This window comes from Amphiura filiformis, chromosome 1 (genome assembly GCF_039555335.1).
Source record: "Amphiura filiformis chromosome 1, Afil_fr2py, whole genome shotgun sequence".
NCBI lineage: Eukaryota > Metazoa > Echinodermata > Ophiuroidea > Amphilepidida > Amphiuridae > Amphiura > Amphiura filiformis.
In genome coordinates this window covers 70,509,966-70,521,168 of record NC_092628.1, presented here as the reverse complement: position 1 = coordinate 70,521,168, position 11,203 = coordinate 70,509,966, and the positions used below count along the sequence as shown (strand labels likewise).

The window sequence follows — 11,203 nt, the reverse complement described above, 5'->3', positions numbered from 1 at the left end:
CAATGAAAAAGGTTTTATGTATATTTGTACATATTGAAATATTAGGAAGAACCAAAGACAAAATAGCTGGATTGTTTCGTTCGCTGTTCTCTCCAATACTTCCTTTTATTCTCCCTTTTGGTTAAACCATTATCTTTTTAAATACACGGAACTATTGTAACATCGCTGAAAACAGACAAAATTGGCACACTGTAAGTTGAACATTCATCCACTTTTCTGTCAATTTCACACATTATAGATGGTAATGTTCTTTGCATGAAATAAGTAAGATGAGGCTCATCAATGGGATGGAAGGTGTCACCTGTGGTGACATGCTGGCTTTCCAGTGCTTGCAATTGTGAAATGATGGAAATCCGTTTGAACACAATGGCAAAGAAATATAAGTGCACAACATGCAGATGCCTTTAGAATGGTCGCGAAATGGTTTTATTGGTTTATGCAAGCTAACAAGAAAATGGTTACAGAAGAAGGTTATCCAGAAGTGGTGCTTGGACGCAAATGACAATCATATGTAGCCTACGTCAACATCGACAGCCACGTGACCTATCTTTCTTCTGAGTCCCCAGACCTTGAAGGAACTTTGTCTGTAAAGTGTGCTGAGGCTTGTGGATCAACGTCTATAAATCACTGCGCTTTTCCCCTGTCCTCTAAGGCTGGTAATTGCTTCCATCCGAAACATCCATGAATCATTCTCCCACCATAATTTCCCAGATACCTTAAAAGCTATAACAATTTTGCGGACTTAGTTTCTCCGAATTGCATTCAAACGGATTTCCAGCTTTCTGTCATTGTAAGCGCAGTGTCACCACAAGTGACATGTATAATACACATTAACATCAATTTTGTATTACTTTCATGCAAAGAACATTGCCATCAAGTACGTTATGTGAAATTGGCAGGATATTGAATGAATCTTCAACGTGTAGTTTTCCGATTTCTTTTTAAGCGATGTTGCATACAACATTGTGTAGTTTTGTTCCTTTGCTTATGTGAACATGATGAAATCAAAATGTCTAAAATTAAAATCAGAAACGCAAAGTATGGGGTTTACCAATTGAAACCTTTTCAAATCATTGACTTAACTTATGTACACCGATTTCCCAATATTGCATGCAACAGATGATTAACTGGTATTAGTCCGCTGGCAGAGCAAAGTTGGCTGGTTTTATCAGTTAAAGTGTTTTTCTTTGTGAATTATTGTTCTATGGGTGGTACAAAATGAGATTCCGAGGTGTGTAAAATTGTCACCCTGGGCAATTCGAGATATCGAAGGTCAAAGTTTAAACAGGGGTCATAATTAAAACAATGGTCCAAATGTGTCCAAACATATGCCAAATTATTTCTCTCGTCATAAGGATTCAGACAATGGTTTCACATATCTATGACTTATCGTTGTGGTTAGGTTAAATAAGGGCCTTCACAGGGATTAAAATAGAAAAATGCTCTAGTTTTAATGTAAATGTTCTCAAATGGTTCTTTCTGTCTGTGATAACAACTCTAATAAATTATAGAATAGTTTGGAACACCTAGAATGACTTGTTGCCTAGGTAACACAGCAAATGGGTTATTGCTAATTGAGTCCTATTGATGTTGACCTCGGTATCGAGACGATACAGGTTGTTATAACTATTCTTCATTAGATTTAGATAACAGTGCCAACAATTTGAGACCATTTTCATCATTTGATCTATTTCAGCCCATGTGGCTCTTCAAATTTAATCTTTGACCTTTTGGCCTATTATAAACTCCGGAACGAGATAAGTCGGAGGTTGGTCAAAACATTCTCTGAATCCTTATGATTAGACCCCTGTATAAACGTTGACCTTGGAAATCTTGAATTGCTCAGGGGTAACCCCCTATAATCTCATTTTGTACTACAGAATAATAATCAGCGAAGAAAAACACTTTCTGCCAAAACCATCGAACCTAATAAAACAATAGTTTGAGACTATAAAAATCATTTTAAATAAGATATGAATAGAATTAACCACAATATCATGAAAAGTGAATAGCAATCCTGTTGTAAACATAATAATATATACGTAATCTTGACATAATGTATAAAATTATATAGATCTCTATAAATTGTATTGAACTAAGAAAAGAAAAATGGTGAAGAAACAAAATAAATAAGATCTTGTGTTTCTGTTTAACAACTTGTTTTCTACGAATCCTACGGAGCAAAGTTCAATAATGAATAATGATTCTGCTTGGATGAATGTTTCGGATATAGTGTGTGGCTTGGAGAGGGGGCAAAACTGCACTTTTACCACAGGTAGTTGACATCATGGGCTACACAAAAATGGCTGATAGCAATAATTAAACCGGAGTAGGTTGTGGCGGGAAAGGGTCATCGAACTTTAGAAAGGGTCAGATTTAAAAGTTGTTCAAATTGTGTTGAAAACATTCCAATGTATTCCTCTAGTCACAAGGATTCAGAAAATGTATATCTAACTAGGATGTAGCGTTCTTGAGTTTATAACCGAAAAGGTCGAAGATCACGGTATTGGCTCTATGAGGGTCAAAAAATCAATGTGCTCCAATTTTGCCAAAAGAAGTGTCAAAATGTTCGTTTTGATAAATCAATTCAAATAAGGATATAACTGTACCATCTTGGATATTTTCTGCGTAGGTAACACAACAAAATAGGTCAAGGTCAATAGGCCTCAATGGGACTTGACCTATTTATACACCAATATCATCAGGTATATAATTATAAAGAGAATTGTTCTTTCACGGTGCTTTCAGGTATCTACTCTCCTGTAACTAAGATTAAGAGAGACACTTGCACTTCAGTTTTCAATTCAACAGACAAGTGTTACTACATGTGGAAACAATATCTTGGCAAGATATTGGCAATAGCGTGTTGTAAACAGACACAAAATGCCTAGTTATCTTGTAAATTCTAACCATAAATCGTAAATGACACACTATCGGGAACAATAAAAACTGCGTAGGACAATTCCATCCGCCGCCTCCGATAAACATCTACCAAAAAGTAATTACCCCTCTTTAAATAATGGTCATTATTCCTAAACCGTTGATTGTATGCTAAATTTGGAATATGCAGTCAAAGCCGAATTTATTTCTGCGCATTATGACACCTCAGTTGTTCCAATGGTCCCAATATTGATGTTGTAGCGTACATTTTAATGAAAGTAACCCAATATTTGAAAGTTGCAGTTGCTTTGTATTCAGTATCCATTGAAGGAAATCTTTTTAACTCTTATTGGATTATTCTTTTTCTTTCATGCATTTGAAGGGGATCAAAACATGTGATAATCAATAGCAATTGTCATCATTCATATCAGTGATCATTATTCACGTAATGTGAAATTGAAACATGAAGATTTCAATATTGTTTTCTGACTAACAAGGTCATAAATGACCAACAATTTCAAGTTGTCCTTTCAGTGGTAAAGTTAGATTCAAAACTTACTGATTGGGTGGTTTTCACAACAGATGTAATCCTTGGTCTGCCACTTCTTGGTCACAGAAAACATTGAATTTGTAATGTTTTAATATGGAATAAAGTAAACAATGACCAATGATGTAAAAATTGACATTTTTTTATTGGTTATAACATGTTTTGACCTCCTGCAAATTCACGAAACAAGAAGATTAATCAAATGAGTCCACAAAACATTTTCTTCCATGGACACTGAATACAAGGCAATAGGACTTTGCTGCAACTTTCAAATCTTGGGTTACTTTCATTTAATTGTATGCTGCGACATCAATATTGGGACCATTGCAACAAATGATGTGTCATAATGCCCCGAATAAATTCTGCTTCGACTGCATATTCCAAATTTGGCATACAATCGACCGTTTAGGAGATGGGCATTATTTAAAGGGGGATAATTACTTTTTGGTAGATGTTTATCACACAATATCGGGACAATAAAATGCCCATGGACCGTGGATCATAAACTCAGAGTGATCTAGACATATAATAAGAATACCATTTGGCTGATATCAAAGTCCTGGCCATGAAACATTGAAGGCCCTTATATCATATGAACAACGCCCGAGGCCCCGGTAAATATGGCTAGCCAAAAAAAATTGCACATACCAATTTCTGCTGCACCCAAACATTGCATTCGTTATCTTAAGTTAAGAACCAGGTGCATATTCAGTAGAAGTTGCGTTTTAGGGATAGAGAAGACAGATGCTGACAGAATATAGACCATATAAATTATAAGAATAGCCTATTCGTTCGTATTCATAATGTCAAATCTGATCAACACACACCCGCGTACCGCATGAAACTACGTGAGTGGTAACGAACGGTTAATGGGCATTCATATTAAAAACAAGTCGCTATAAACGGACACATTTCAACATGTTCAAGTAGTCCGCGCATAACATCGTGACTTCAGTTGCTAATAAGATGGCTCGACGCTCTGTAACTCGTAGTTCAAAATATATCGGTTCTATATGTCGTTTCACGTTTTGCATCGTGATTTCCGTACTAAGTCACAAATGTCAATCTACTACTATTCCAAATCGTGCTTGTGAAATACACTACAAACCTGGTAATGTAGTTATCGGCGGTATATTTCCTATTTATTCCAGTGGAAAAACTCCTTGTGATGGTGACTACAGAATACAAAGAATCAGCATGGTAGAAAGTATGACATACGCGATAAGTGTGATTAATAACCAAGAAAATCTACTTCCTAATGTAACTCTTGGCTATGAAATACGGAACGATTGTAGCAGTGAGGAAGTTTCTCTATGGACAATGATAACTTTGGCAAGTGGCAGAGGGAGCACAGACTATGAAAACGCATGCCCAACTTTTGCGCGGGAAAATGTCGGGGGAGTTGCAGCAGTAATCGGGACCAGTAGAAGCTCAACAAGTTTATTAGCTGCTAAGGTCGGTGGAATTTATGATATACCTGTTATATCTTATTATGCAACGAGTGACGAATTAAGTAATTCGAAACGGTTTCCTTACTTCTTTCGCACTGTACCGCCAGATAAATTTCAAGTCAATGCAATCGTAGATATTCTGTTGCATTACAATTGGAAGTACATTGCACTATTCTATTCGATAGATTCATATGGTATACACGGTGCACGCCAAATTCAAACTTTAGCTGAGAGGTTTGATATCTGCATTACAACAAATTTACCGGTTTCAAATCAACCGTCAGAAACCGAAGTACAGAACATCGCCGATAGATTAAAAGAAACTAATAAAGTGACCGTTATTGTTATATTTTCTTTGTGGAAATCAGCTCATGCGGTATTAAGAGCCATCGAAGAGTTTGGTATCGATAGAAAGTTTACTTTTATCGGCAGTGACGGCTGGGGACCCGATGTTGATGTTATTGATTCATCACATATGAAGATTTTACACGGCAGTCTATTTATTCGACTTCATGCACAATCTACAATGGGGTTTCACCAATATTACCAGAATTTACCTTTTATGCAAGAGAATGCTAGCCAATGGTATAGAGATAAATTAAATGCTATCTACGTGGCTAACAATTGCACAGATTGGGGTTCTTGCCCTATTCCGATTCCCCATCTTGAAACTCAAGTTATTAATGCAGTATTTGCGATAGCTTATGCATTGGACGCTAGTGTGAAAATGAACTGTGCGACTACTCAGTTATGTACTGAAGCATTGGGTGAGAATCTACAACGTAACCTGCTCAATGTTTCGTTTATTAACTCTAATGTACAATTCTCATTTTATGAAAACGGTGATCCATTTGGTAAATACACGTTGAAAAATTGGCAGATGGGGGATGATAACGCATCTGATATGGCTACCGTTGGTTTCTGGAATCCTGAGAATGTATCACACAGGCTGTTTCTGGACAGTGATAATGTTCAGTGGGGATTGCCAGACGGAGAAGTGCCCTTTTCCCTCTGTGTGGATCAATGCAACATAGGGCAAATTCCTGTACCATTAGAAAAGAAATGTTGTTGGGGATGCCGACAATGTGCCCAATTCGCTATCGTTGTGAATGGCAGTGAGTGCCAGGATTGCCCGATTACCCACTGGCCCAATGCTAATTTCACAATCTGCTTACCGATTCAACCAGTGTACCTCCGTTTCGATCACCCGGTATTCCTGTTAACTGTGGTATTCTTTGGAATCGGACTAATCTTGACTTGCGTGTGTGGACTTGGAATGTATTATCATCGGCAACATCCTTTAATTAAAGCAAGCAGCATTGAACTTAGTGGAGTAAATATTATTGGACTTTCCATGTCTTGTGCAGCAGCAGTCTCCACAATATTTCGACCAAGTAGAGCAACTTGTATTACATCAGATTTCCTTTTCTCTATTTGCTTTTGTGTAACGTTTGCCCCAATATTGCTTAAAGTTAACAGGATCTGGAGGATTTTTACCAGTGCCAAAAGATCAGCTCAGCGCCCACGATTTGTTAATCCTAAACATCAACTTATAATTATTACGGGATTAATAACGTTACAGGTAAGTATCATCTGAAAAAAGATACTCGTAAATAAATGTTTAAAAATGTATAAAATATTTCAAAGCTGCATATAACAGTTTAGAGTCCTTGATGATTTCGATGGCTATCATATTTGTGTAGTGACTTGCACTATTAAAGTTAACCTAAGGGATGAAAGTCGACCGCCGTTTCCGGGTAGTCCATCCGGTTGGAACCGGTTTCGATTTCATCCCTAAAACAGTTTTTTATGATTTAGAATAAGTTTAAAATATAGCACACTATTGCACATTTCCCCTATTTATATTGATCTGCTAGTCAGCTAGTGCAACAAGATTCAAACGAACGGTGGATATTTGTTATTCGACCAAGACCAGGTTACAAGCAACAAAACAAGATTGTTTTGACAAATAATAATGTAATTTTCCCAAACCTCAAGATATACTGTAATGACAAAATAATCAACTTTGAATAATATGTCGTTTCTATCACAGATTGCTATTTCGTGTCTCTCTGCACTAATCTCACCCTCTAAGGCACAGCTACTGATACCAGTTCCTAGGCAACAGATACTAACACTTTATTGTCAACTGGGCACAGGTTTCGCCGTCTCGACAACCTACAATATTATACTGATATTACTCTGCTGCTTCTACGCATTCAAAGCCCGTAAGGTACCTGACAACTACAACGAGTCCAGATTCATCGCCATTAGTGTCTATTCTACTCTTATTGTCTGCTTGGCTGCCATACCAGTGTATTCAACGGCAGCCGATATAGCCCAGATGGTTGGGACTTTTAGTGTTGTTTCGCTGTTTAATGTTTATTTGACGCTGATTTGTTTGTATTTGCCTAAATTTTACGCTATTCAGTTCGAAGACAGTGATGAATATGCGAATTGGCGCACGTCAGAAGCATTACATTCTAACGTAATCGAGCCGTCAGTGGCCCCAATACCGATAACCAGAAGCAGTTATACTTGACCATTGTAAACGAGATTGAATGAAAGCTACTCGAGAGAGAATGTTTAGACACTCATCAAGGTTAACACCGAGTGATTGTGCAGTTGTGCTAACCATTTCACCCAACATTTTAAGAACCCGTTGTCACCCGAACATCTCATTAATATTTTGACAAATTTGTAACCCAAAGACCCAACCTTTTGCGAAATTGTCAAGAAATTAAAGTGAGCATTCCTTCCCTACCTAGCAAGCAATTTTGGAGACAAAATATATTTCCTTTCAAGGTTGTATGGGAAATGCGTTTAATACTAGACATTATTGGTACTTCAAGTTCAAATTTATGTATGTCATAGATTTATAGTTTGTAAAATAAACGATGCGTGTAATCAATTAGTCTATATGTAAGGGCATTAGTGCCCAATAAATAGCCTATCAGCCATTTGTCAGCCTTGTATTAATCGTGTCTCCAATAACAACATCTGAAAGATAAATTTAAGGCTTACGGATATCAAATGTTATAGCTTGTATGATGTGCCGCTAAAAGGAATATATTAAACGTTCAATTAGATAAACCATAACTATTCTAAATAGTTATAATTTAGATCAGGGGTTGATGTATCCTACATTTTCTGATATAACATCAAGTACATCCGTTCATATGGACACAGAGATACTATCTCCGATAAATTGATTTTCCATCAACATTGTTAACATAAAGATAGTAGTAAGAACCCGGTAGTAAGGTAAGAATTGTGGACAATTATAGCTTTTAGTACCGCAATAACGCTGCATAATTGAGTAATACTACCTAGCAAACACAAAATGTTTTCGACATCATTCGTAAAAGGTTAGAAAAGGTTGCCAGAAAACGTTTAAATGTCGGGTTATATAAAGGGTAAAACGTTTTCATAACATTCAAAAACATTTTTTGACAATACATCATTATTTAAGTGTTGACAAAAGATTTGGCAAAAAATGATTGCAGAAAATATTTTTCAATAACATTTTGAAAACAATTGCAAAATATTTTACAGAACGTTTTAAAACGTTTTCATGACCTTTATAATAACCCGCCATTTAATGTTATTAAAACGTTTTTACCAAAATCAAAAGCCCAAAATATAACCTGTTTAAAACGTTTTAAAAACGTTTTGTGTTTGTTAAGGTAAGTAGTTATATTACACACCGTCATCGTCCCTATATCTTCGTATCAAGAATTGCCGTGATAGTACGATGAATCCTCACGTTTTTCAACAGCTACGCATGGTGATTTTATTCGAGATAGGCCGAACGACTTAGGCTAAGCATACAATTTGAGATTTTGAGAGCCTGCCACACTGTTTCTATTCTATGTTTTTACGATTTTCGCATGATCAGTATATGGCTGGCCGTAACCGCCACAACGTGGAGCTGCTACGCGTAGCTTACTTTTCGCTTCGCGGACCTAATTGACCAATCATGTTAGATCTTTTCATTACGCGGAGCAGGTGGATGCATCCTCGTTCCAGAGAGAGAAAACTCTTGCCAAAATTAATGTTTACTATGGGGATTTTAAATGAATCGATTGTAAATAAACCACGACCAGTTGTACAGGATCAATACCATTGTTTGATTAGTGTATAGTCAATGTTACCTTGCATGCATGTGTCATGTGTGTGGCGTGTTTGTTTGTTTGTTTGTTTGTTTGTCTACTGTGTCAGGCCAGGATCACTGACACCCACGGTACTGATACTGTCATACTATCACGGTGATCATATTGTTGAATGTTGTTGACTTTAAAATCATGATGCAGTGATGTCTACAGTAGAATTCACCACGACCTTTGAAGGACTTAAACCCCATTAAAAGCTATTAAACCAAGATAACACTCAATGAAAACAGCTCAACTATGTTACATCAGATCTTCTCTGGTTAAATACACACTGCACTTGTGTCTGTTTTACCTGTGCAATGAGCAATGAGCTGGTATTATAGTTTCAGTTGGGTGAACGATTATAAAGCGAACGCAAGGTAACAATACTGTGGGCTTTTGTTTACGAAATGAGACAATAGTCTGCTTATTGTTAACCAGCGTTCTTGAAAATGAGAAGCTTAATGACTTAACACGGTTTAGAAATAATTTCTTCATATTTTTTGGTGTTATCTGTCGTTTACATATCCTTCCTAAAACACTAAAGTACCAATATTTCCAAACACCTAAATTAGCTAAAAATTTAGGACATGTTACAAAACTATATTTTCTAGAATTTCAAAGAATACTTTAAATATTGGCCGGTTATTTTTTACACATTGACGTCAACTAGGCAATGGCCTATACTTCTAACATACACTATTTGTAGAGGTCACGCGTCAATGGTGAGCGCACTGAGTATTGTGTATAGGAAAACGGACAGTAACTACAGTATGTATGGCCTACTACTAGTATATAAAGTAAATCCGAACTGGTTTGCAGTTTGCTGAAGGTCGAATTCCGCAGGGACACCGCGCAAGTTATACAAATTAGCTCCCGGCGATACACTGCATGATCGCAGAACTGTGTGCATAGTTTACCACCACTCTGCCTAGCTATATAGTTATGTACAATACTGTATGAGTTTCTTATGAGTGCATGTCCATCTTAATAATAAGTCAGTTCGTACTTTTCATAAACTACTTTTTGAATCATAACTTTCGTGACCGAGGATATCTTGCAACTACGTGACGCTCGTCTGGCAAATTCTTAATGAATAAATTCGCTTCACGTAATGAGTAAGTCGTACTTAATTGGTCAGTTTTACCTCCGAGTAATGAAAAACTCTAACATGATCATGATTGGTCAATTTGGCTCCACGGAGCAAAACGTCAGCTACGCGTAGCAGCTCCACGTTGTGGCGGTTGCGGCCTACCATATCAGTATCCCATATGATATTTCTATTGCAAGAAAATTTTATTTGTTGTCAGGTTTTATCTTAAATACACTAACTGGAAATTAAATACACTAATTAGTGAGGACCGGTATTTTGCTGTGGATATGTTTAACTGCAATTTGCGGGTAAAAATTTGAAATCCTGGGTAAAAATTGTGATCATATTCAACTCTTTGAGAAAATAATAATATAAAGGAAAGCATGTAAAATCCAGCTGCAATACAATGTACATTATTGACACACTATCACTCTCTTTATCTTCGTCAATAATAGAATATCGATTTCAATCGATTTGAATACATTGCTCAGTTTTGAGTTTGTAGTTGACTACTAAGCGACCTAAGCGATCGATTGCTAGCCAATCAGATAGAACTCCTTTTCTTGCGTTCGGTGAAATACCACTCGCCCGTCGCTCACCAACGGAGTATTAAATTTATATTTATCGTATAGGACGTCGACACTGTGTATTGCTCATATTATATATAGGTTTCTATTACCTTATGTACCCATTTGAAAATCGTAGTGTAATGATTGGAACTTGGTTAAGGTAGTGAAAAGGTATCGTTATATGGGTAAAATGTGGCATTTTGCGGTTTACATGGATTTCAATATCAGGTATTGTGTGTATTCATGATGTAGCTCTTTGTGCATCTTTCGTAATGATCATTTTCAAAAGAATTACTAGTATCTAGATTGCTTTAATCCTACAATAACGGTGTACATACACGTAGAATCTCGTAGCTCGTAGAGTCCAAGGTCTCTAATGCCTTCCCCAAAAAACATTTCCTTTAAGGCGAGTGGGAGCCAATTTGTTTTCAGTTTTCGCCATTTAAGTAAAACAATTGCAAAGTGTTCTTAATATTATAGGAAATGAGTTAAGGAAGCTAATAATCATATTT

The 11,203-nt window shown here is 36.6% G+C and overlaps 1 protein-coding gene across 1 annotated transcript; it reads left to right on the top strand.

Annotated features, from left to right (window-relative positions):
* The first annotated feature begins 4,398 nt into the window (after positions 1 to 4,398).
* LOC140166842 (metabotropic glutamate receptor 3-like) lies at positions 4,399 to 7,817 on the top strand. Its single transcript, XM_072190334.1, has 2 exons — positions 4,399 to 6,460; positions 6,932 to 7,817. Exons 1-2 carry the CDS (start codon positions 4,625 to 4,627, stop codon positions 7,418 to 7,420), a joined length of 2,325 nt encoding a protein of 774 aa, XP_072046435.1. The 5' UTR covers positions 4,399 to 4,624; the 3' UTR covers positions 7,421 to 7,817.
* The last annotated feature ends 3,386 nt before the right edge of the window (positions 7,818 to 11,203 follow it).

Bases quoted from the DNA above. Each gene is read 5' to 3' on its own strand.
- LOC140166842 (XM_072190334.1), top strand. From the start codon at position 4,625: ATGGTAGAAAGTATGACATACGCGATAAGTGTGATTAATAACCAAGAA. The intron at 6,461-6,931 runs GTAAGTATCATC...TTTCTATCACAG, and splicing joins CGGGATTAATAACGTTACAG to ATTGCTATTTCGTGTCTCTC.